Source organism: Delphinus delphis, chromosome 15 (assembly GCF_949987515.2).
Source record: "Delphinus delphis chromosome 15, mDelDel1.2, whole genome shotgun sequence".
NCBI classification, from domain to species: Eukaryota; Metazoa; Chordata; class Mammalia; order Artiodactyla; family Delphinidae; genus Delphinus; species Delphinus delphis.
This window is the reverse complement of record NC_082697.1, coordinates 81,189,325-81,215,937: the sequence shown is the minus strand read 5'-3', so window position 1 is coordinate 81,215,937 and position 26,613 is coordinate 81,189,325. Positions and strand designations below refer to the sequence as shown.

At 50.1% G+C, this 26,613-nt stretch overlaps 1 protein-coding gene across 4 annotated transcripts; it reads left to right on the top strand.

The window, feature by feature from the left end:
- The first annotated feature begins 713 nt into the window (after positions 1-713).
- Positions 714-9,182, top strand: NYAP1 (neuronal tyrosine phosphorylated phosphoinositide-3-kinase adaptor 1). Of its 4 annotated transcripts, none has more exons than XM_060033178.1 (7): positions 714-850; positions 2,105-2,256; positions 3,747-4,102; positions 4,565-6,085; positions 6,934-7,152; positions 7,605-7,714; positions 8,196-9,182. In XM_060033178.1, the coding sequence occupies exons 2-7, from the start codon at positions 2,189-2,191 to the stop codon at positions 8,457-8,459; spliced, it is 2,538 nt and encodes an 845-aa protein (XP_059889161.1). In that variant the 5' UTR covers positions 714-850; positions 2,105-2,188; the 3' UTR covers positions 8,460-9,182. The 4 variants fall into 4 exon arrangements, with proteins under 4 accessions (XP_059889161.1, XP_059889162.1, XP_059889164.1 ...); XM_060033179.1 differs by lacking the exon at positions 714-850 and adding an exon at positions 947-1,573; XM_060033181.1 differs by lacking the exon at positions 714-850 and adding an exon at positions 1,067-1,086.
- The last annotated feature ends 17,431 nt before the right edge of the window (positions 9,183-26,613 follow it).

The window sequence follows — 26,613 nt, the reverse complement described above, 5'->3', positions numbered from 1 at the left end:
CTTTATATTCATTACTTTGCGGAGTCAAAGGTTACTGGGAGGATGACTTGGGCCGCGGGGGCGGACGGGCAAAAGATTTTGAGCCCTGGCGGTGAAACAGGCCTGGACCCCTGGGAACCTGCAGGGATTGGCGACGAGCACCAAGAGAGCCAGCTCCAGTGCCCTCCCTGTACCTGGGGGGCGGCTGGAAGACGGGGCGCGGCCCAGGGAGCTCGCCCCCTGCTGGACAAAGACGCGGATGGTCCAGCTCCCGACTCTCAGAGCCCCTCAGCCCGGAAACCGGCCCCCCCTGCCGGCCTCGCCGCCTCACTGCACCCCGGGCCCCGCAGCCGCAACCTCGCCCGGGCCGGACGTGGTGTGCGCACCCGGGGAGCGCCGGCTGCACGGGGTACGCGCGTGGGCGCAGGCCCCGGGTCGCCGCTGGGGGGCGCCCCTGCGCCCTGCGGCCAGCTTCGCTCCGCCGGGGCCTTGGACACCAAACCCAGCACGGCCCTGCCGGGCAGGGGCGAAGGGCTACAAGGAGTGGACGCCCCAAAGCGGGGACGGGCTGGCGCCGGGTCCCCTGCACCCCACGACGTTTCTCCGAGTCCCCCCGCCGGCTCCGCTGGCCCAGTGCCCCCCACCCCAGCCTAGCGGCGCAGCGCAGCACGGCCACTCCCGCTCCGTCCTTGGAGGGTGTGGAAGGGTGGGTTTGGGGCCGGGGGCGGGTCTGGGGGCGGACCCGGAGGCGGGGCTGTCTCTGCGGCAGGGCCCTGTTCGGCTCCCCCCCCGGTCTCTCTCTGTCTCTCCTCCTCCCTCCTCCTGCTCCGGGCGGAGCCCGGCATGGGGGGGCCGGCGCCCGGCAGGCCAGGTACGGTGATGTAGAAATTGGGGAGGCTTGGTGCGGGGAGGTGGGATGGGGGCACAAGGGGTAGGGAGGATTGGCGGGGCGAGAGACGGAGAAACCCAGGGTAGCAGGACAAGGGGAAGGGGAGGGGTGCCCGGGAACCTGGGGCCTTTGGATGGAGAGGGGGATGAAGCCGGCCAGGTTTGGAACAAACAGGGAAGGGAGAGGACGGCAGTGAGGAGGGGCGCCTAGAAGGAGAGGTGAGGCAGAAAGCGCAAAGGAGAGTGTGTTTGGGGGAAGGGAAACCAGGGCAGGTATGGAGGCCGCAGCTCAGAAGGTAGCTATGAGGCCAGACTGGAGACCCCCGGGTGGGATGGAGGGGCGGGGACTGCGAGAGGGAAGCCGAGAGCCTCCCAGATCCCTGAGGAGGAAGGTGATTTGGGCGCTCAGCGAGGGAGGCGGAGACCTTCGCTGAGGGGCCAGGGTGCAGGAATAGGGGTGGACGGAAGCCCGGGCCCAGGCGAAGGACTGGTGAGGGGGTCGGCAGGGAATGGAGAGACATGGATGGGTGGTCTTGTAGCTGCCCAACTCAGAATGCCCCCACCCTTTCTCCAGCATCCCCGCCCTGCCCTCATGACACCCCCCAGCCTCAGGCCCCAAGAGGGGGTGGGGAGTCTGACCGTCTCCCCCTTCCCCAGCGGGGTGCAGTGTAGGCAAGTAGGCCCCGGCATGACTCCTTGTCTATAGGTACGTCCAGTTCGGTGCGCCGATTTGTGTGTGTCTGGAGGTCTGTGTGTGCTGTGGGTGTGTCGGGGTGTTTATGTCTGTGTGTCTGGCTGTTCCTAGGTTGTGTTTACCTGTGCCAATCAGCGTGTCTCGTCCTCTGTTGGTAGATATGGGTCTGTGGCCCGGTGGTTTGTGGGTCTGAACGTGTGTTTGTGTGGCCGCAGGGTTGCTGTAGGTTGGTGGGGCCTGTCTGTGTGGTGGCTCAGGATGTATTTACAGGATGGGATTCTGTGTCAGTCTGATCTCTCCAGAGTGTGTATCTGTGGCTCTGAACACCTTTGTCAGGGTGTGTGACTCTGGATACATGTCCGTCTGTGTCTGTACGTGTGTGGGTCCTGAAGGCGGCGTTGGGTTTTCTGTGCTTCCATCTGTTTTCCTCTCTCTGAGGACCAGAGTCACATCTCTGCTCCCTTCTCTCTCTTTCTCATTCATTCCTGGCCCCGACCACCCCACATCTTTCTTTTTTTTTCCTTTCCATTCCCCCCCACCAAGTGGATCCGGGACCCAGGGAGGGTCGCCCCCCGGGCCTGGTGGCGCTGAGCAGGAATCCCCAGCACCTGCCTCCTGCCCCACGACATGAACCTCCTCTACCGAAAAACCAAGCTGGAGTGGAGGCAGCACAAGGAAGAGGAGGCCAAGAGGAGGTAAGGCCGCATCCCAGATTGCCCCCTCACCTGTCCCACCTCTGCTTCCCTCGTGGCGGGGCCACATCCCTCTGCCCTTCCTGACTCCAACAGCCTGGTCATCAGTCTGATCTCAGAGCCCGTGCTCACTACAGAATTGCTGGAATTGCACACGCCCTGTCCCTGCCCGGCTCCTGGCTCCTGGCTCCAGCCCCTGCCCTGGCCTCTCAGGGGGCTTCCAGCCCAGGGACACCCTGGGGCTCTTCCCCATCCCCAGAGGCCCAAGACACTCCTTCCTGACTCACCTCTGGCCTGTGATGTCCTCCTCTCTTGTCAGTGTGGGCCTGGCTCCTGGTTCCCCTGTCACCTGACCTTGGAAGGGGCAGGCCCTGCTGCCCTCACAGTCCAGGGATGGGTCATTTGAGGGGCACCAGAGATGATCCATTTGGCCCCCTCCCAGTGATGGGGCTGTGTGTGTGTGGGAGGGGGGCAGGCTGGCCCTGCAGAGGAGCCAGGGCTGGGAACCAATACCCCCCCCCCACACACACACACAGCTCGCCCCCTCTCCTTGCCCTCCCGGGGACCTGGCACCTGGCCTCTTCTGTCTTGCTCCTTTCTCTTCATTCCCATTGGTGGCACAGCCGCTCGGAGCCTGAGTCAGAGCCACCTCCCTGCTCCCTTCTCCCTCCTCAAAACTGTGGAGTTTAATTCTTGTTGTTAATTAGATTAATCAGAGCTATCACTGCACTGATCTCTCCCTAATGAAGGGTTAGCAGACAGGGCCTTAATGAGAGCCCACCCCACCGCAGCTCTCCCCTCTTCCCTGCCAGCCGCACCCCCTCTTCACTTACACAGAAGCTCAGAGACAGTGAAAGGGAATGGGGGGTGAGCCTGGGAGGGTGACAGAGAGAGGACAGCGCCGAGGGAGAGGGAGAGGGAGAGGGAAAGAGAGGGAAAGAAAGAAAGAGAGAGAGGCAGGGAGGAGGAAGGATCAGCTGGGGGAGGCCGCTCTGAGGATGCGGCGGTACAGCCCGGGTCTGGGAAAGGAGGCGGTGTGGGAGTGGAGGCCGCAGCAGCCAGACATGAAGGGAGGCCAGAGGCCAGGTGTGGGCCAGCGTGAGGGTGAGAAGGAGCAGAGCCAGGGTGGCAGAAGCATGTGCCAGGCGGGGCTGCGCTGCCTGGGTTTGCATCTCTATGTACGAAGTTGTCCACACGTGTGTGTGCACCAGAGATGCCCAGGCTGGGGTCGGCCAGCTCCAGGAATGCTCCCTTGCACACAGGCTCACCCCTTCTCTCATCCCTGCCCTCCATATCCTTGCCTTTTTCAAAGCCTAGAAATTCAGGCTGAAGCTTCTTTAGTGCTTTGGACCCTCAGGCTCCCCCCATCTCCACCCCGGCCCCCCTCCTCCTACCTGGGAGGCCACAGGGTTGCAAACCCCTCTTGGGGTATGGGAGCCGGGGGCCCAGGCCTGAGGCCCGACCTCTGCTCCATCTGGGCCTTCTCTCCCCAGCTCCAGTAAGGAGGGGGCTCCTGCAGGCTCCTCGGGGCCCGGGGCCGGCCCAGGGCCGGGGGTCCGCGTGCGGGACGTTGCCTCGCTGCGCCGCTCGCTCAGGATGGGCTTCATGACGATGCCCGCCTCCCAAGAGCACACCCCCCACCCCTGCCGCAGCGCCATGGCCCCACGCTCCCTCTCCTGCCACTCGGTGGGCAGCATGGACAGCGTGGGGGGCGTGCCTGGGGGGGGCGGGGGGGGCCTCACAGAGGATGGCAGCACCCGAAGACCCCCGGCCAAGCCCCGGAGACACCCCAGCACCAAGCTCAGCATGGCAGGGCCGGGGGCAGAGACGCCCCCCAGCAAGAAAGCAGGTGAGACACCAGCACCCCTGCCCAGTAGGAGCCGGGAGCTGGGAGGATCCATTCCAGGCCAGGGGAGGCCTGCCGGGAGGGTTCATTCAGGGAAGAACCGAGGAAGTGGAAGGTTCCATTCTCAGAAGGAGTGGGGGGGTTCCTTTTTGGAAGGGCCTGAGATGAACCATTCAAGGGCAGGGGAAGATCCTTGAAAAGTTCATTCTTGGGAAAGGGGTGGCCTTGGAGGGCCTTGAGGGTCAGGGAGAATTGAGGGTGGGAGCTGCAGATTCTGGGGCGTTCATTAGGACAGGAGGCAGACCGGTAGGAAAAGAACCCACTGGGGCTGTAAGTTGAGGGACGTGGGGAAAATGAAGAGGCAGAAATGTCCTTGCCGGTGAGTCAAGAGGTCACACTGGGTCTCCCCATTTCCTTCCTCGACTTACAGCCCGGTTTCTTGTTCTCTTTCCCACTCCTGCCCAGGCTCACAGAAGCCAACCCCGGAGGGCCGCGAGTCCAGCCGGAAGGTTCCTCCACAGAAGCCCAGGCGAAGTCCCAACACCCAGCTCTCTGTCTCCTTTGATGAATCCTGTCCCCCAGCCGCCTCTCCTCGAGGGGGGAACCTGCCCCTTCACCGCCTCAGTAGGGGGTCCTGTGTAGCTGGGGACCCTGAGGTGGGTGCCCAGGAAGAGGAGCCGGTGTACATTGAGATGGTGGGGGATGTCTTCAGGGGAGGAGGGCGGAGTGGAGGGGGACTGACTGGGCCCCCTCTTGGGGGTGGGGGGGGGCCGACCCCAACGGCTGGCGCTGACTCGGACTCAGAAGAGAGCGAGGCCATATACGAGGAGATGAAGTACCCGCTGCCCGAGGAGGCCGGGGAAGGCCGCGCCAATGGGGCCCCTCCGTTGACGGCAAGCTCCACACCGCACCAGCCTCACGCCCTTCAGCTCCACACCCAGCGCCGTCCAGCTTCAGCCCTCCCGAGCCGGAGGGAGGGGACGCCCACGAAGACCACTCCTTGTGAAATCCCGCCGCCCTTCCCCAACCTCCTCCAGCACCGTCCTCCACTCCTGGCCTTCCCCCAGGCCAAGCCTGCTTCCCGAGCCCCTGGCGATGGGGTCTCGAGGCTACCAGTCCTTTGCCACTCCAAGGAGCCAGCCGGCTCCACCCCAGCTCCCCAAGTGCCTGCCCGGGAGCGGGAGACGCCTCCCCCACCGCCTCCGCCTCCCGCTGCCAACCTGCTGCTGCTGGGACCCTCGGGCCGAGCCCGGAGCCACTCGACACCGTTGCCGCCCCAGGGCTCTGGCCAGCCCCGGGGGGAGAGGGAGCTCCCCAATTCCCACAGCATGATCTGCCCCAAGGCGGCAGGGGTGCCGGCAGCCCCTCCTGCCCCGGCTGCCTTGCTCCCCGGCCCCCCCAAGGACAAGGCCGTGTCTTACACCATGGTGTACTCAGCAGTCAAGGTGACCACGCACTCCGTCCTGCCCACCGGTCCGCCCCTGGGCGCTGGGGAGCCAAAGACAGAGAAGGAGATCTCAGTCCTCCACGGGATGCTGTGTACCCGCTCGAGGCCCCCCGTGCCTGGGAAGTCCAGCCCCCATGGCGGGGCTATGGGCGCAGCAGCTGGGGTTCTCCACCACCGCGCCTGCCTGGCCTCCCCACACAGCCTTCCGGACCCAACTGCAGGCCCCCTGACCCCCCTTTGGACCTACCCAGCTGCGGCAGCTGGGCTCAAGAGACCCCCTGCCTATGAGAGCCTCAAGGCTGGGGGGGTGCTGAATAAGGGCTGTGGAATGGGGGCTCCATCCCCCGTGGTCAAGATCCAGCTGCAGGAGCAAGGGACCGACGGGGGGGCCTTTGCCAGCCTTTCTTGTGCCCACGTCATCGCCAGCGCGGGGACACCAGAAGAGGAAGAAGAGGAGATGGGCGCCTCGACGTTTGGGGCAGGCTGGGCTCTACAGAGGAAGGTCCTGTATGGCGGGAGGAAGGCGAAAGAGCTGGACAGTGAGTGAGGAGGGGGTGACGGGGAGGGGACAGGGGATGTCCGTGATGATTTGGGGGAGGTGTTGAAGGGCATACTTGGAAGCCACAGCCCATTGTCCTGAACTGGGAACTTTTCTGGGAGACAAGAGGGATGGGGGCATGCAGCAGACTGAAGGGATGGGGTCCCCGTGTGTGCTCTGGAGGGGCAGGAAGACCTGGGATGGGGACGGGGTAGAATCTGGTCTCCTCCTCCTGCCCTGTCCCGCTCTATTCCCTGCCCCTCCCTTCGCTGGGCTGCAGGGGTGTGTGTTTGTGAGTGTGCGCACACTAGGAGCTAAACACAGCTGCCTCCCAGCCGTTACCATGGCAACCCATCCAGACAGGAGGGAGAGGAGAGGGAGGCCCCTACCGTTGCTTGGCAACGCAATGCTCTGCCAGGCTTACTCTGGGAGATGAGCTTAGTTCACATGCAGCCCTTCCCCCAGTGCCCCCCTTCTCACTTCCCGGCTTTGGGAATTCTCCCCCTCCTAGGGAACAGCCCCCCCGGTCTCTGTTTCAGACAGTGTTTATTCTGGCACTGTCTGGGGCTGGAGGGGCTCTGAAGTTAAACTGGGGTAGGGGAGACCCCTCTGAACAGGGAAGAGGGTTTGGCAGCAGTAAATATCTATGATTCTCAGCCCAGGGGTGGTGCCAGGACTGGCGTCCCTCCTTCTGTGTATGTTCTGTGTGAAGCAGGGCCCCCCCCCTTCCCAGCTGTGACCTGCAACGGGGCAAGTTACTTCTGGTCCACCCAGGCCGCGGTGTGTATAGCTGGGGGGACAGCAAGACCCTTCTCCTTGTACAGTCTCAGAGCTCTCCTTGTCACCCAGGAGAGGTCGAGGACAGTGTCCAGGCCTGGAATGGCAGTGCCGAGGGTGCAGGCAAGGTGGAGCGTGAGGACAGAGGCTCTGTGGCATCAGGGATCCCAGTGAGGAGCCAGGGGGCAGAGGGCCTGCTGGCCAGGATCCACCACGGAGGGGACCGAGGAGGAAGCCGCCCCGCGCTGCCCATACCCTGCCAGACCTTCCCCGCCTGCCACCGCAACGGAGGTGACACGCTCAGCCCTCGTACACCAGCACACAGATGGGCGGGCTGGGGGGAATCTCTCAGGGTCCTCATCCTGGGCCCTACATTCTTTTTTTTTTTTTTTTTTGTTGCTGTACGCGGGCCTCTCACTGCTGTGGCCTCTCCCGTTGCGGAGCACAGGCTCCGGACGCACAGGCCCAGCGGCCATGGCTCACGGGCCCAGCCGCTCCGTGGCATGTGGGATCCTCCCTGACCGGGGCACGAACCCGAGTCCCCTGCATCAGCAGGTGGACTCCCAACCACTGTGCCACCCAGGAAGCCCCTGGGCCCTACATTATAATACCACATCTCCAACCCCTTTCCTCCTCTAATGAGGCTGGGGTGGGGGGCGGCCTGGCACGGGCTGTCCTCAGGGAACTGGGGGAGGGGAACGTGGAGGCCCCTTCCCTTCTCACCCCTCTGTCTTCTGCCTCAGACTTCACGGGAGGCTACCGCCTGGGGCGCTCCGCCTCCACCTCAGGAGTCCGGCAGGCCGCGCTCCACACCCCTCGGCCCTGCAGCCAGCCCAGGGATGCCCTGAGCCAGGTGAGGAGGGAGACGGGGTTGGGCATTTTATTTGTGAAGGAACAGGTAGGCAAGAAGGCCCGGGTGAGTGAAGAAAGGCAAGACTTCAGGCTGGGGCCTGCCACAGACTAACGGGAAGGCTGGAGAGCGAGGGGGTGGGGGAGATCCTGGGTAGCCAGCCAGGGCCGCCACTGGCCGACGTGCGCCTTTGTGCGTTGCGTTTAGAAAGAGACATCCCCTCTGGGTGGAAAAATGCAGCCTGCTGGGAAGACGGCTTTGAAAAGGCGCCCCTTCCTGGGGTGAGACACGCACCGCCTGGCACCAGGCCGCAGGGAGAGAGGACGGAGGCCTTGGGGGCAAGAGAGGACTTGTTTCTGGGCCACGCATTGGCCTCGGCGCTCGGCGGTGGGGACAGGGCCGGGTGACTCTGAGGTCCTTGACCCCCTTATTCCTCCCTCCCCCCCATCCCCGTCGGGGCCGGCGGCGGGAGGAAGGGGCACAGATCCAGCCTGCGCTGCCGCTGCCGCTGCCGCTGCCCCTGCCGCCCCAGGCCACCCGCGAGCGCGACGGCAAGCTGCTGGAGGTGATCGAGCGCAAGCGCTGCGTGTGCAAGGAGATCAAGGCGCGCCACCGGCCCGACCGCGGCCTCTGCAAGCAGGAGAGCATGCCCATCCTCCCCAGCTGGCGGCGCGGGCCTGAGCCCCGCAAGTCCGGCACCCCGCCCTGCCGCCGGCAGCACACAGTCCTCTGGGACACCGCTATCTGAGGAGGCCGGGGCGCCGGGACCGGGGAGCGGGGCGGGGGAAACCGGCCTCGAAAAAGGGACGCTTGAAGGACCAGGTGAGAGAGAGCCGGGGAGAACCTCTGCCCTCCACCCTAGCCCCCGAGACGGGGAGTCGGCTGGGCCCATCGGGTTGGGGGCGCCAAGCAGCACCCCCAGAAACTTGGGGGAGGGTTGGCTTGAGGTTGGGAGTGAGGCCCTCCGCCGCTCTTCCCACTGAGCCAAGCAGACCCCTTCTCTTGAGAGGGCGAAGGCCAAGCCCAGGTCAGCATGGGGAAGGAGGGAAGGGTCAGGGAGGAAGAAGGGGGGGCGGGTCAGCGAGGGACAGGGACCGGAGAGTGAGAGGTAGAGGGGCTCTTTTAGAGAGTGGGGAGTGGGGGAGGTGCTGTTTATTTTGTTATTTATTTTGGGCTGGGGGGCAATTCTTGGCCTTTCTGATCTACTCCTGAACAGGGAGTGGGGAATTGCAGGCAAGTAAAGGGAACCAAGCTGGCACTCTCCCCAACGCCTAAAGGCCCTGCTATCCACGCCCCGCCAAAGCTAGGGACAGGTCTGGAGTGGGGAGTGGAGCAGGAGGAGGGAGGGGCTCCGGGGAGCCCGGGGGCCAGAGGGCTCATTTACAGTATTTACAAGTCGCCAGTATTTGGTAGTGAGCTTGGCCTGCTCTGAAGTAGGCATCTTACTTAGCTCCGGGGTGAGGGTCTGGCACCTGGGATGGGGGGGATGATGGGGAAGGAGGGAAATTTTCGCGGGTGGGGGGCGGGCAGGGTATTTATTTAAATTAAAAAGCAAAACAAAAAACTCAGAAGAGATGTCAGGAACTTTTTTTTAATTCCTTTCTTTTCAGAATAATATATTAAAAGACTAACGATCCTAGAACTGGCTTCTTATGTTTCAGTGCGCTCCGCCTTTCATATACCCGTCCCGTTTTCACTCTTGCCCCTGGTTGGTGGGAGCCAGAGGTTGTGCAGGGCGGGTTACTATGGCACGTGAGAGGGAGAGGTGGAGCTGGAGGAAAGTCTTTGGGAACGCCACCGTGCAGTGACTCAGCAAACCCTAATTGAGCATCTGATGTGTGCGTGGCCGTGCGCCGATGCAGAAGGAACGTTCCGACTGAAGCCTGTCCTCAAGCAGCTTGTAGTCTATTCAGGGAGGTGAGATACCTGAGCCGACACCAGGCAGTGCTCCAGGAGTAGGAGAGGGAGAGAGCTGGACTCCTCCGACAAGGTACAGTGAGCCTAAAAGTACAGGTAAGGTTTGGATGAGCAGGGGGAAGGTCCCAAGCTCGTGTCATGATTATCTGCCGTGGTGGGATGGGCACAGCAACTGTGTTTAAATGATGCTGAGGGCAGTGAGTCAACCTTGATGAAGCTGGTGGAGAAGGAGGGGCCTCAAAGCAAGAGACTGGTCCTCAAGAAGGAATCCAGGGAGGAGGATAAAAAGAGTGTCTGGGAGAATGGAAGGCAAAGGGACAGTTTGCAAGATGCAACTGAAAGAAAACATCCTCTGATGGGGATGAAGGGGCCGAAGGGGGTATCCACGAAGCCCAGGTTTGGCGCTCAGGTGGCTGAGGAAATGATCAGCCTGACATAGCATGGAAAGTGGGGTTGAGAGGGGCTGTGAGGGAAGAATGTTGACTGGGAAGCAATGGCGAATATTCAGGTTTGTTACCAGCTAGACCAGAGATTCAAAAATGCAATGGATGATCCCAGAGATGCCTTTTAGTTTTGTATTTATACTCATGCATATTAGAGAAATTCTAATCAGCACATCAGAATACTACTTGTTATGTCACAGCAATTATTGCACAAGATAAGGCTAAATTTATTTTTAATGAATTGGTTTAAAGAAAAACAGTAAGCAAATAAATAACAGTACAGGTGGAATACAGAATATGAAAAATTATGACAGTGGTGTGAGAATTTTTGAAATTTAGGAAATACCAAGTTAGAGATAAGACGATGATGGTTTGGGAGAGCCGACAAGACTGGATGTTAGGAGTCTTCAACATAGAGATGGTACTCAAGGCCAAGACTGAGCTCCATAGAGAGGGTGTGGACAGAGATAAGAGTGAAGAACAAGGAATAGCTTTTAAATTATTTGTGATTTTTTTAAATTTCACTATATATATATATATATATATATATATATATATATATATATATAGAAATGATCACCCTGATAAGTTTAGTTGACATCCATCACCACAAATACTTACAATTTTTTTTTCTTGTGATGAGAACTTTTAAGATGTACCCTCTAAGCAACTTTCAAACATAGAATATAGTATTGTTAATTATAGTTACCATGCTGCACATGACCTCTCCAGGACTTACTTATCTTATAACTGGAAGTTTGTACCTTTTGACCACCTCCCATTTTTCCCCACCTCCCACCTCCCAGCTCTGGCAACCAATCTCTCTGTATCTATGAGTTTGGTTTTCTTTCTTTTTTTTTTTTTTCAGATTCTACATATAAATGAGATCATACAGTATTTGCCTTTCTCTGTCTGACTTATTTCACTTAGCATCATGCCTTCAAGGTCCATCCATGTTGTCGAAAATGGCAGGATTTCCAATAGCTTTTTAATAATTAGTTAGGAAGTTAATGGAAGGAAATATCTCATTTATAAGAGCAACAAGAATCATAAAATATCTAAGAGTACTTTAACAAGAAAAGTATAGGACCTCTATTCGATTAATCAATAAAACTAAAGTACTTTGAGTTTCTCAACCAAGGAAGACTTGAATAGGCAGAGTAATAACTAGTTCTTAAATAGGAAGACCGTAATGTAAAAGATGTAAGTCTTCCCTAAATCAGTAAATTCAATGAAGTCTCTAAATCTCAAAAGGATAATTTGGGAAACTTGACAAAACTATTCAAAAGTTTATCTAGAATGATAATGAGAAAAACCAGAACATTCCGAAACAGATGAGTAAGGGGGGGACCTGGCCTATCAAATATTGAAAGCACAGTGAGCTGGGATTGGCACAGGAATGGCACAATCTATCAGAACAGAGTCCAGAAATAGCAGCAAAGGCACATGGGAATCTAGCATGTACATGATAAAGGTGGCACTTGAATAGTGGGGAAAAGATTATTTGATAATTGTTTCTTGAACAATTAGCTAGTCAAGGGAGAGTGTGGGAAGCTGGATTTCTATTTCATTCATTACATCGAAAGATTTAAATGTAAAAACAAAATATTAAAAGGGAGAAGTGGGTGAACATTCTTATAACCTTGGGAGGGAGGAGGCCCTTCTAAAATGATATGAAAACCAGTAACATGTAGATCAACTATACTCCAATAAAAATTAGAAAAAAAAAAAAAACAGTAACAAATAAACCAAAAGGCATTTAAGTTTGATCTCATTCACAGCTAAAACTTCTATACGGCAAAGCCAAACTAGAAACATTAAACAAGGAAGTTATTTCTAACACATATTAAAAAGATTGATACAATATATAAGAAAGATTTGTGAGTTGATAAGAAAAAGAAAAAACAACCCCAGCAAACGCGAACAAAGGACATGAACAGACAATTCACCAAAGAAAGAGAAATTACCAACAAACGTACGTGCTCAACCTTAACAATAAGTACTGCAAAATAAAACCATAATAAAACACTTTTCACCCATCAGACAAAACTGAAAAAAATTCGTAACATCAGTCTGGCAAGTATGTGCAGAAGACAGGCATTCATTGTGTAAATGTAAATTAATACAGTCTCTCTGGAGGTCAGTTTAAAAATATTTATGAAAATCTTAAATGTGCATGGTTTTGACTCAGAAATTCCATTTCCAGGAATTTATCCTACGGAAATAGTTACACAGGTGTGCAAAGCTAAATGCACAAGGGTGCTAATTGCAGCATTGTTTCAAATAATGAAAAATTGGAAACAACCCCAAAGTTCATCAGTATGGCACTGACTAAATAATTATGGGAACAATGGAAAACTAAAACTGTTAAATAGAATGCAGAAAATATAGATGTTCTAAACACAAGAAGCAGTTCCCAATAAATTAATAAGTGAATAAAGCAATGTGCAGAAAAGGACATACAGAGAAAGCCCAGTTTTAGAAAAATTATTTATTCATAAACATTTATGTAGGTCTGGAAGGAAATACACCAGATAGTTGATGGTGATGATTTTGAGGTCTGAGAAGAGAGGGGACTTAAGTTTACTTTTAAAAAATAGTAACATTTATATTGCTTGAATTTTTATGTCTTCATTCTGAAATCAGAAAATAGATATTATTTTCTAAAAAAGAAAAACAGTGCTCAGTGACAAGAAGCAGAGGCAGGCACGAGGTGTCAGGGAATGTGGAGCTGGTGTGTGTGGGTTCAAGTCCCAGATCAGCACTAACAGCTAAGTTTCTCACTTTCCTTATCTATAAAATGGGAATGATTAGAGGGTTGTTGAGGAGATTGAATAAGATAGCACAGTGCCTCCTTTGAGGCTGAAGACAGATGGGTAGGGATACAGACCAAGATGGGAGAGATGAGAAAGAGACCAGAACCTCAGCAAGGCTGGAGTGACAGAGTCAGGGTAGGAGGGGCTCAGGCAGAGGCAGGCAGCTGAGGCTGCCCTGAGCCAGAGGTACACAGCCCTTCTGCTAGGTGTACAAGATCAAAGGCCTGAGAAGAGTTAGAAGTTGAAAGAACAGGGTGTGCTGGAATTATAAACCTCACATAGCATCTGGAGGAATGAGCATCCCCTGGGAAGTCAGCCTGGACCCAGCCCTGCCTGCCTGACACCTGGTAAAACTCACCTGGGACTCCACATCCCTTCCTGGGGTCACCAAGGCACTTCCGACGCTGACTTTCTACTTTTTGAAACCCCAGCAAAGCAGGGAACTCTAGGGCAGCACAGCCAGAGGTGAGAGGGCCCTGGAACATTCAAGTCAAGAGGGAGGCAGGAGCTGGGTCGGGGAGACCTTTACTGGGGAGGGAATGCTTTTCGAACCAAAGGGGAGAGAAAAAAAAGACCTCAGAAATAACACCTGCCTTATCTTTCATGGCCCATTTTACCCATTGAGATCATGTTTCAGCTCTGATGAGAGATTTCTATCAAAGATTACTAGGATCACATCAAAAAGACTCAGGAGCAAATCTGAAGAGGCTCCCAATGGCCAAAGGATGGGATAATTGGAGCATCAGGAAGGGTAAGAACTGCAATGGACTGAGTTAAATTCATGAGTTCATAATGGCTGAAAAATAGCTCGCCTTTGGAGGATGCCAGAGAATCACTTCATTATTTTGAAAACTCGTAAGTAAAGGGAAAAATCAAGCATCTATCTGCCTTTATCAGATCACCGATGAAGGGAAGTTTTTCTTTATAGAACTCTTCCAGCTAATGAACAAAGATAGAATTTTAGAATTGGAGCATCACCCTGAAGGAGTGGATCCAGGTGTTGAGTTTCAACAGCAGCCAACATCACATAGCACATTATAAGAGATAACCAGACATTCTATGCCTCCTGATGGAAGAATGCACCACCACCTATGAAGTGTTGTTGCCCCCTAAAAATCGAACCTAGGAATATGATCAAGCCTCTAGATGCCACTACCAATTACAGGAAATACAGAGGAGAGGAGAACACATTGGACACCAGCAAAATTAGGACTGTGGGAAACACCTCGGGGCAAACCACCTGGATTCCTCCACAAATATATCACCAGGGAAAATAAAGAGATGGAGCAACAACCCATAGATTAAAAGAGACTGCAAAAGACATATCATCCACTGTGATTTATGGACCTTATTTAGATCCTGATTCAACCAAATAAACTGACTTCTTACATTTATGAGACAATTGGGATTATGGCTACTGGCTGGATATTTGATGATATTAAGGAATTATTAATTTTTTAGGCATGATAATGTATTGTGGTTGTGTATTTTTGAGTCCTTAAAGAAATAGTACTGAAATATTAATGGGATAAATTATGTGAGGTCTGGGATTCGCTTCAGAATAAAAAGGAAAGGGAGAAAGTGCATTGGGTCGGGAGGGGAGGGGGGATGAAACAAGAATGACCATGAGTTGATCATTGTTGAGGCTGGTAGAATGTTTTGTCTATACTTGGGTCTGTTTGAAATTTTCCACAATAAAAAGGGTTGTTTTTTTTTTTAAAGTCAGTGTGATGAGTCAAAAATTTTCCTCCTTTGAAAAAAAATGAGGGTTGTGATCACACAATCTATGAAGCCCCTCCCAGACCACACTCCCTCTCTAATTAAAAATAACCTTTTATTTTTACAAAGCAATATATATGCATTTTAGAAAGTCATCAAATATTGAAAAGAAAAAAATAAACACCATATTTCCACCACCCAGAGGTTACCATTTCACAGCTTACTGTATAACATTACAGGAATTTTCCTATGCATATATATGTTTTTTAACAAAATGAGATTATCTTGCACATGCTGTTTTGAAAGCCGCTATTCTCCATTAATGGTCTCCACTTCCCCATGTCAATAGATTTTCTTTTTTTGTTTTTTAAATAAATTTATTTATTTATTTTTGGCTGCTTTGGGTCTTTGTTGCTGTGCGCGGGCTTTCTCTAGCTGCAGTGAGCGGGGGCTACTCTTCGTTGCAGTGCGAGGGCTTCGCATTGCGGTGGCTTCTCTTTGTTGAGGAGCATGGGCTCTAGGCGTGTGGGCTTCAGTACTTGTGGTGCGTGGGCTCAGTAGTTGTGGCATGTGGGCTCAGTAGTTAGGGCGTGCGGGCTTAGTTGCTCCGTGGCTTGTGGGATCTTCCCGGGCCTGGGCTCAAACCCGTGTTCCCTGCACTGGCAGGCGGATTCTTAACCACTACGCCACCAGGGAAGTCCCAATAGATTTTCAATTTATCTAATATCCAGGTTGTATGTACATTTCCCTAATTGTGCCCCAAAGTGTCCTGGTGTCTTAAGCAGCATGGGCTGCCATAACAAAATACCATAGAGTGAGTGGCTTAAACAACAGACGTTTATTTCTCACAGTTCTGGAGGCTGGGAAGTCCAAGATCAAGGTGCTGGCCAATTCCGTTCCTGGTGAGAGGTCTCTTCCTGGTTTGCAGCCAGCCAGCCACCTTCTTATTGTGTCTTCACTTGGTGGAGAGAGAGCGGCTCTAGTCTTTCTTTCTCTTCAGAGGACACTAATCCTCTTAAGGATTAGGGCCCCACCCCCATGACATCATGTAAACCTAATCACCTCTCAAAGATCTCCCTCCCAAATGCTATCACACTGGAGCATATTCAACATGTGATTTTCAGACCGAGATTCTATCCAGAACCAGGCAATGCAACCGGTGGTTATGTTTCTTTGTCTCGTCTAATTTGACACATTATCTTTGCTTCCTTTGTTCCCATAACTCACACTCCCTGCATTGTGCTTGGTTGTTTCCTCAGGGTGCCTCTAAGGTTTATAGGCACGAAGAGTTAGAGTCGCTTGCTATTCAGACTCGGGTGCCCCTAATAGACGCACCTTCAGAGGGGCAGCCTGTTTTGAGGGTACAGCTTCCATTCTTGCTTGCTCCTCTGCCCGGTCCAAACTGCCCCCAGGATGAAGTGAGGAGCATTGTTGGCTGGGGACTCAGCCAGGCCACCCACTGGCCTCTGCTACCACCCCAGGGCAATCTTTTGCCACCAAAAATGGCTGGGAGCCAGAAACCGCAGGCTGGAGGCACCAGAGGTTGGTGTCACCACCATTTCAAAAACTTTCCACTGACCAACTGGTGACCTTATGCTGATTGTGTTTGACATTCCTGCCTTAAAGCCCAGGGATGGGTGGAACGGGGAGATGTACACATTCCAGAAATTTCAGAGTCATGAGGGGAGACTTTCTGGAAAAATTAGCAACCAGAGGGAAATTTTTAAATTATATATATTACTTATCTCACTGCCCATTCAGATCTGAAGTCACTTTGCTCATTTAGTAACATAAAATGCATCCTTGCATTTGGGTCATAAAACTGTCATGGTTGGTCTACTTAGAGATAAGGAAATCTAAAAAATGGAGGACACCTCCCCCCTCGATTTTGAGGTTAGGGTGGGTGAGTGGAAAGGTCTATGGGGAAAAGTTCCCCTGCTCTCCTTTTTTTTCTTTCTTCCTTTCCCACCTAGCAGGTCCTAAGGCAAGAGAAAGAAGACAGCTCCTAACAGGAACTTCTTATAGAGGCAAAGCCATACACCCGGGGAGGGAAGGGCCCCTGACCACAGAACAGACCTGAACAGGGAGAGTCGGCTTCTAGAATTCCCTGCTGGGGTGGGGGTTATCCACATCCTTCCCAAGAAGAGAATAGGTGGCTGCCTACCCAACATTGCTGCCCTCAATCATTGCTTTGAATGAGGCCTGCCCCCAGCCCACCCTTCTCATGATGGATGGAGGATTGCCCTTCCACTGCCCTTCTGAAGTGTGGGGGTGCCTCTCTGGGAGAAGGGGCATTGCCCCGTCCACCAACAGACCACTGCTCTTTACACCTTGGAAAGGGAGTCCACTTGGGCTTTACAGTGTATGCAATGGGGGCAGGTACAAGAGGACAGCAGCGAGGACAGCCATTGCTGGTGCAGATGAAGAAACAGCATCAAACCACCAGATCAATTCAGGGAGAGGATGGACGGGGTGCAGCTGTAGAGGCATCCAGCCAAAGAGGCAATCAACAGCTGTCCCTCCCAGAAGGGTGAGTGGGATGAGCTCAGGTGGCCAGAAAGTGACTGTGGCACCCTGGGTAGGCCCAGTGGACAAGAGTCCCTGACTCTGGTGGTACTGCGGCCCAAGAGGAGACTCTACCACCCAGCTGATGTGCTAATTGCATGGTTCTCAACTGGGCGCTTTTGCCCCCCCAGGGGACGTCTGGCAATACTATTGGTTGTCTCAACTGAAAATGGAGTTGCTCCTGGCATCTAGCAGGTAGAGGCCAGAGGGGCTGCCTGAATATCCTACAATGCACAGGACAGTCCCCCTACCAGCACCTGGTCTGAAAGAAGCTTCTGGTCTGAAATGTCAATAGCATTGAGGTCAAGAAACCTTGTGTCTTGGGACTCCCCTGGTGGTGCAGTGGTTAAGAATCCGCCTGCCAATGCAGGGGACATGGGTTCGAGCCCTGGCTCGGGAAGATCCCACATGCTGCAGAGCAACTAAAGCCATGTGCCACAACAACCGAGCCTGCGCTCTAGAGCCTGTGAGCCACAACTACTGAAGCCTGCGCGCCTAGAGCCCATGCTCCCCAACAAGAGAAGCCAGCGCAATGAGAAGCCCGAGCACCGCAACGAAGAGTAGCCCCCGCTTGCCGCAACTAGAGAAAGCCTGTGTGCAGCAATGAAGACCCAACACAGCCAAAAATAAATAAAGTAAATAAAAAAACAAAAACCTTGCGCCTTGTGGTTAAGAAGCCCTGAGTTAGAGGATCTTAACCTTTAGAATGTGGTACCTTGAGATTCCTGTGGTAAAACCTAACAACTTTATTTCATCCACCAGTTTTTGTATGTTTTTGAGCGTGCCAATAAGACTTATTTCAAACTCAGATTGGGTGGGGGTGGGGAATTACACAAAATCTTCCTTGGGCTCTAACCTTTATCACTTGCTAACACTTTATCTTTATATTCTGTCCTGTTAACAACTGGTTATTGACCCCTGATGCATGCACAATGAAAACTCTGAAATCACATTTCTATTCTTTTAGATCAGTTTTATCGAGGTATAATTTACATATAACAGAATGTACCCATTTCAAGCCTACAGTTTGATGAGTTTTGACAACTCTATATGCCTGCATCCACAAGTTTAAAAAAAAAAAACCCAAATTATGTTTAGACTTATGGAGTAAGGATTAGAAATGTGGACTTTGAAGTCAATCAGACCTCAGTTCAAATCCCAGCTCTGCCATCCACTAAGCCTGTTTTCTCGTCAGTAAAATTGGATTAATGACATCCACCAAAGGGGTTATCCTGAGAATTAAACTGACACACTTGAAGCATTTAGCTCAGAGCCCGCCTGGCTCACGTCGAAGGGCTTCAGCAGTGGTCATAATAATCATGGTCATTAGCGTCCTCACCGTTTCATGATATACTTGGCTAATACAGTCTCTTTTTTCTGTATCTACATGTCTTCCCAGGATGATCACACCCTTTCCAAGATTACAATAATCATATATACACATGTGATTCCCAAACTAGTATTTCCAACCTCTCTCCTGGGCTCCAAGAGAACAGGTCAGTTTCCTGCACTCGTTATCCTCCCCGCAAGCCACCTGTGGTGTCTTAGGCTGCTGCCTCAACAGCATCACATCCAGTCTCCGGAGGCAGAGATACTGGTATCCTTTCTCTCTCACACACACCCTTTATTCATTAGGATATCAATTTAACTGCTTCAAAACAGACCCAAACAACAGTTTAACCTAAATGGGAAGTTATTTCTTGCTCATATACGCATCTAGACATAAGCAGTCCATAGCAGATCTGAAGGCTGCAGGATATCCAGGGCCAGGCTCTTGCTCTTTCTGCTTGGTTGCTCTGCATTCCAAGGGTGTTGCCTTTGTTCCACAAGGTCTGAGTGGCTTACTACCAGGTCCACATTTCATGCAGCAGGGTGGTGCTCGCTTACGATTCAACATGCACTGCATATAATCCACAAACCACCTAAGAGGCTGCAGTTTTATTAGGTTGGACCATATAAAGTTGCCATTTTTGTTGGTCAAATACGGTAGAATATTGGCAATATCGTATAACTCAACCCCATACTAGCTCTGCTTTATAGATTTAGGACCCTGACGCACAGTGGAGTCAAGTAACTTGCCCCAAGTCACATGGCAAGTGAATGGCAGAGAAGGTATTCCAATTCACAGCCTCCCTGGGAGCTGGGCCTGTGGCAGATTCCTCAGTGAGTAAGGATTGGCTCCTCTGACCGCCATATGCTTATAACCAAGTTGAAGAGCAACGTGTGAACGTTGGAAAGCTAAAGAGCAACAGCTTAATATAGCTATGTTAGAATGTCACAAGGCCATCTATGTTTTTCCCCCAAGTGAGTGGCAAGGCAAGACCTTCTTTCTCTAGAAGTTGAGGAGACAGAACAGTGGCTCCAGACGGGTGTGGCCGGGAAGGCTCCCAAGAAGAGGAGTCTTCAGCTGAGTCTTGAAAGTGGAGTTTCAGTTTCATGGTGGTGGTGGAAGTGATATTTAGCGGTAATAATCGAATTCTGTGCCATTTAACAAAAGCTTGAGATGTTACCTATGAAGACTTGGGTTTCTGTCCTTACTTGGTTGTGTGCACACATGTGGGGTATATACTCCAGTAGTGTACTTGTGGATTTGTTCCTGTTGTATCTCTTCATGTTTCTCGCTTGTGTATGTGCATTTGGGTATATCTTTCTGCGTCTCTGTCTTTCTGTGTCTTAGCATTGTTTCTCTCTCACTCTCCCCTTCCTTCCTTTCTTTCTCTATCACTTGCTCTCTCTCATCATCTGTCTCTCCTCATCTTTGCTCTATAATTGGTCCCATATAAATCCTATCTTTTATTATGCATTGCACATATTATATAGTTTGATGTGTCCTGCCCCTACTTAAAATGCAAAGGGACAGAATGTTCCATGGCTCCACCTAAGTCTCTCCTTCATTTTATTGCTCCTTCCCCTGGCCTTCGATTTAATTAATTTGTTTTTATTTTTATCAAGTTAGACACGTACATCATTTTAAAAGTCAAATACTCAAATACAAAGTCAAAGACTAATCCTGAAGAAAAACAACCCCAGGGAACTCCCTGGCAGTCCAGTGGTTAGGATTCTGCTCTTTCACTGCTGAGGGCCTGGGTTCGATCCCTGGTTGGGGAACTAAGATCCCACAAGCCGTATGCTGTGACCAAAAATAAATAAATAAAGGCAACCTCACCTCATTACACTCTCCACCTGCTTCTCAGATTCAATCATTTTCAAGTCTTTCAGCCGTTCCTTCTGGTATGTACCTCCCTGTTTCTAAACAGCATGCTTGTGCAGCTATTTCTCCATTTTGTTCAGTTTTAGATATGATTTCTTAAAACAGAAAATGAGAGCTTAACTCTGGCACCTGAATCCACACACATACACAACTCTTCCCCTTCCCTCGTCCTCCCTGAAAAAAATTATATCCTAATTTTTGGTCAGAGCAGAATACAGTGTTTATAACATTATTATTATTATACAAATATTATTTACAGCTGAGCCACGTGATAGACTATGATTGTATTTTCTTTCTTGGAGTTTTCTTCCCCTGGAGTGAATTGTCAAATTAACAAGTTTTTGTCTAGTTTTCCAGGTACCTATCGCAAAGGTGATCGATCAGCCTAATCTTTTTTTTTTTTAATTTTTATTTTTGGCTGCGTTGGGTCTTCGTTGCTGCACAAGGGCTTTCTCTAGTTGCAGTGAGCGGGGGCTACTCTTCGTTGTGGTGCGTGGGCTTCTCATTGCAGTGGCTTCTTGTTGCGGAGCACGGGCTCTCGGCCTGCAGCCTTCAGTAGTTGTGGCGCACGGGCTGAGTTGCTCCGAGACATGTGGGGTCTTCCCAGGCCAGGGCTCGAACCCGTGTCCCCTGCACTGGCAGGCGGATTCTTAACCACTGCGCCGTCAGGGAAGCCCCCCAGGCTAATCTTCTTGAAGACATCTGTCTTGTAGCCCTTCATCCCGTTAGGAGGCTCTAGGTGGTTTGCTGTAAGCTGCGACACAGCTGTGATCCTAGGACACTGTTCACCTCTCTCCCCTGTTCCTGTTCCTGAGCCCTGTTTCCTCTCTCTTGGATTATTCCTTCATCTTATTGGAGCCTCTCTTCCAACAGCTTCCTGGGAAAGTGTGCCAGGGAGATAATTTTTTTGCGACTCCATATACCTGAAAATGTCTTTTACCCTAACTGGACTGATAGTTTGGCGAGGTACAGAATTCTAGATTTTCAATCATCCTTCCTCAGACTTTTCCTTAAATTTCGTTATCAGTCTCTTTTGATAATAGTTTTTCAATAAACTGTATTAAGACTAATATCATGCTTTTCCATGGAAGGCTTGTTTTTTAAAAATTGTGCTGTAATTGACATATAACATTGTGTTAGTTTTAGGTGTACAGCATAATGATTTTTTGTAAGCATATTTCCTCAGAATTTTGAAGGCATTGCTTTATTGTCTTCTAGTTTTCAATGATATTGAAAAGTCAAGTCACTCTGATTTCCTGTTCTTTCTTTCTATAAACTTGCAGGATCTTTGCTTCGGATTCTGCATTCTGAAATTTCAAGATTATCTGTCTTCATATGGGTTTATTTTAATTCAATGTATTCAATGACACATGGGGCCTCTCCATCTAGAAATTTAGTTTCTTCAATTCTGGCAATTTTTCTAGAGGTTTATTTTATTTTATTTTGATAATTTCTTCCTGTCTAGTTTTTTGATGTTGGATCAATCTCCTAAACAGATCCTTGACTTTTCTTTTTCTTTTCTTTTTTTTTTACTGTAGTTGATTTACAATGGTGTGCCAATCTCTGCTGTACAGCAAAGTGACTCAATCATACATATATATGCATTCTTTTTTTAAATATTCTTTTCCATTATGATCTATCCCAGGAGACTGGATATAATTCCTTGTGCTATACAGTAGGACCTTGTTGTTTATCTATTCTAGATGTTATTGCATTTGCATCTACCAACTCCAGACTCCCAGCCCATCCCTTCCTCCCCCCACCCCGTCACCCCTCGGCAACCACAAGTCTGATCTCTATGTCTGTGAGTCTGTTTCTGTTTCATAGATAGATTCATTTGTGCCATATTGAATTTTCTCATTGTTTTGTGTCTTTGTTATTTGTTCTACTATCCAGGAGATTTTTTTCACGTTTACTTTCCAACGCTTCTACTGAATTTTTCATTTTCAGTACCACAGTTTTAATTTTTAAGAGATTTTTTGTTGTTCTCTGAATGTTCCTTTTACATGGTATTTTTAATTTATTTCAAGGATGAAGTATCAGTCTTATCTATCCAACAACTAACAATATTAATTTTTTCTCTAAGATGTTCTTCTGCTCTGTTCCTGCCAAGGTCATTTTTTTTTTCTCTCTTTGTTGCTTTGGTTTCTGTCTTTTTTTTGTTTTGTTTTGTTTTGTTTCGGTATGCGGGCCTCTCACTGCTGTGGCCTCTCCCGTTGCGGAGCAGAGGCTCCGGACGCGCAGGCTCAGCGGCCATGGCTCACAGGCCCAGCCGCTCCGCGGCATGTGGGATCTTCCCGGAACGGGGCACGAACCCGCATGCCCTGCATCGGCAGGCGGACTCTCAACCACTGCGCCACCAGGGAAGCCCTGGTTTCTGTCTTTTATGGTCAGAGGCTGGTGTGACCTTCAGCTCTCCATTTATATGTCAGTATCCGAAGGTCTTTCTCTTGAGCCATCAGTTAATCCAGAAGGGACTCCACCGATCATCAGTGGGGATGTGGGAGTGGGAACAGAGGTCATAATCTTAGCTTCTAGCACTAAGAAATGTGAATGAAGGGAGAGGGGCTGCTGGAGGTCTCGCTGGCCCTGTTAAGCCCCCTGCCCTCAGCTGTGTTACATCCTCTGGCCCAGAGTTCCTCTTGCTCAACCTCTTCAGAGAGTCAGCATCACATCTTCACCCTCGATTGAAGGAGGGACCACCATCTTGTTCAGGGTGAAGAAGGGGAGCTAAGAATCTATTTCTTTATCAACTTAATTTTAACTGGGTAAAATACACTTAACAAAAAATTCATCATCTTAACCACCTTAACCAGCATACAGTTCAGTAGTGAAAAGTCCATTCACACTGTTGTGCAACCCATGTCAGCTTTCTACTGAGCTCCCCCATTGCTAGCTTAGGTCTTAGCTTTCTTCGGTCTGCTGTGAGTCACGTGCCGTGGTCCATCTGCTTTTCAATTTCAAAACATTTTGTTATCATTTTCTCCTTTTTGTCTTCTTTATCCATGAGGGTTCATATCGTAAAGAAATTTTTAAACTATTTTTTCAGTGGGGTTTCAGGAAGGAGAAGAGGTAAATGTGAGTGTACCTCCATACTTAGTCTCTAAATTGTGTTACTTCTGAGTGATATAATTTCTGATTATTTTTCCTCTTGTGGGTAAGTGGCTTTTAATTTTTTAAAAAGTGTTATTTCCTCAATGTAAAAATATACATGATTATGAAAAACAGTTTAGCAGTTCCTCAAAAAGTTAAACAGAGTTATCATATCACCTAGCAATTCCACTCCCAGGTATATACCCAAGAGAATTATAAACATATGTCCAGGGAATTCCCTGGCGGTCCAGTGGTTAGGACTCTGCATGCACTTTCACTGCCAAGGGCCCGGGTTCAATCCCTGGTCAGGAACCTAGGATCCCGCAAGCAAATAAAAAATAAAAAGAAATAAACATATGTCCACACCAAAACGTATACATGAATGTTCATTGCAGCATTATTCATAATAGCCAAAAAGTGGAAACAATTCAAATGTTCATCAGCAGATGAGTGGAAAAACAAAGTGTGGTTTATCTATACAGTGGAATATCATTCAGCCATAAAAATGAAGTACTGACACACACAACACAGATGAACCCTAAAAACACGGTGCTAAGTGAAAGAATCCAGACACTAAAAGGTTACGTATTGTATGAGTCCATTTATATGAATATGCTAGAAACCGCCAAACTGTATACTTCAAGATGGTGAATTTTGTGGTATAGGAATTACATCTCTTTTTTTTTTTTTTTTCCGGGCCGCGCTGCGAGCCTTGTGGGATCTTAGTTCCCCGACAAGGGATCAAACCCATGCCCCCTGCAGTGGAAACGAGGGGCCCTAACCACTTAGCAGGGACAAAAAAATTTAAAGTAAGAGACCTAAAAATTTAATAGTATATCAAATTCTCTTTTTGTTATGGATTGTGGAGAGGCGGAATGTTAAGATCAAGATCTACCTTGTGGGCTAAACCTCTGACGCTCACACAATATTTAACACACAGCTGGGATTGGCCATGATGCTGAGAAAGGAAGAAACTCTGGTGACAGCAGAGGAATACAGCAGCAAGATCACAAACAAATGAAAAGCCAGGTTTCGAGTCTCAACTCTGTCCCTGAGTCTTTTTTTCTTATCTGTAAAGTGAGAAGTTTGGATTAAATCCTGAGCCCTACCCAGATAAGATTTAGCAGCTCTGGGTTGAGGCCCAGAAATCTGATTTTTTAAAAGTTCCCACGTGATTCTGATGCTTGTCTAGGTTCAGAAACCTCTTTTGAGAAAATGAAGTATTCCAATGTTAGAAAAAAAAAATTATGTCAAACTGTGTATAGTCTGAGACTCTTGAACTTCAGAAATTCTTTGTATGAAAGGTCAACAGATTAAAAAGGTCAGACCCCCGATCGTATGCTAAGTATATTTGCCAATAGGAAACTTGTAACAAATATAGTTATTCTAGAGCAGAACCAGGTATCAAGCCCATCCATTTGGGACCCTATTGGAAGGGGGTAAGTTATATATGTAGCTCATTCCCACGCTCCATTCTTTTAAGCCTCCCTGGCCTTTACCTGTCCTGTCCCCCTATGCCTGAATACCCTTCCAATCTTTCTGGACAATTCTTATGCACCCTCCAAGACTCAGTGCAAATTTCCTTTCCTTCAGAGAGCCTCCTTGACCTCTCTTATTGAGCTAATTCGTGTTCCCTTAGTGTTCTGTGTGTCCACCTGCCATCATTGTATATGAGCTATAACAAATTACCTCAAAACATAGTGGCTTGAAACAATTATAATTTATTATCTCCCAGTGTCTGTGGGTCAGGAATTCAGGACATGGCTTGTCTCTGCCCCACAGTGTTTGGGCCTCAGCTGGAAGACTAGAAGCCTGGAGGGCTGAAGTCACCTGCAGGCTTGACTGAAGCTGGAGAATTCATTTCCCAGATGGGTCACGGCCCATGGCAGGCGAGTTGGTGCTAGCTATTGGCAGAGGTCTCAGATCCTCCCTGTGCGGGCCTCTCTGCTGTCTGCTTGGATGGCCCCAGATACGGCAGCTGGCTTCCCCCAGAATGCGTGGTGCAAGAGACAGCAAGGAAGCCCAGAGTCTTTTATGACCCAGACTCAGAAGTCGCATACTATCTTTCCGTCACATTCTATCTGTTGGGAGTGAGTCCCTAAGGCTAGCAAACATTCAAGGGGAGGGGAATTAGATTCTACTTTTTGGAGGGAGGAGCATCACAGAATATGTGGACATATTTTAGGACCACCACAACCATTTTGCATTACATAATATTTAATTACACGTTTCTCTGTGGGCACCCCCGTAACAGGGCTCTGACACAGGGCCTGGCACCAAGGGAGCACTCAAAAGATAATTAGCTATTGCTTGGATATCAGAGAATTTAATCACCCTGATGACGGAGCAGTTGAACCTTCTCTGGCTTCTGAGAATGGACTCAAGAAACTTGGATTCAGTGGTCCAGGCTGTCTGATGTGTCCTCCAAGTGCCCACAACACTCTCCTAGCAAATCCCTCAGGCTTGGTTAGGATATTTCAAGGTTTAGGGTGCGATATTAGTACAATGCTGTAGAGCTTAAAATATAACGTACACGTTCTAGAGACATGTGTGCCTGTCCCTCTCCCAAACTGTGTGCCTGTCTCTCTCCCAAACCTGCCACTCCCGTCGTGTCATCATTCCAGTGAAGGACATCAAGAGCCTGGGCACCATCCTGTATTCCCACCTCTGCTTTTTCCCCCCAACCACTCAGATGTTAAGTCCTACAATGAGGGGCAAGGACCCAGGGGGAAACACTCAGTTAGTGCAGGGGGGTGTTTGGATCCACATGTACACTGAGTATGGATTGGATAAATGATATCTCATTTATACATAGTTTCAAATTTAAATAACATGTTAATAACATGTTAAAGTACAAATTCACCTTAAAGTATTCCTGAATTCAGAGAAGTCTTTGGTAATACATATTTTTTTCCATCAACGGTTATCTTCATAGGGATCCGTGAAATTTTTTGGTGTTAAAGAGAGATCCCTAAAATTAGTGCCACAGATATACTTGTACCTGTGAAAAATGTAAATAAATTATGGAATAACCAGACAATGGAATATTAGATAGCCATGAAAAAGAATGCAGAAGTACTTTAGGAACTGATATGGAATGACCTCTAAGATATATTGTTAACTGGAAAAAGCAAGTTG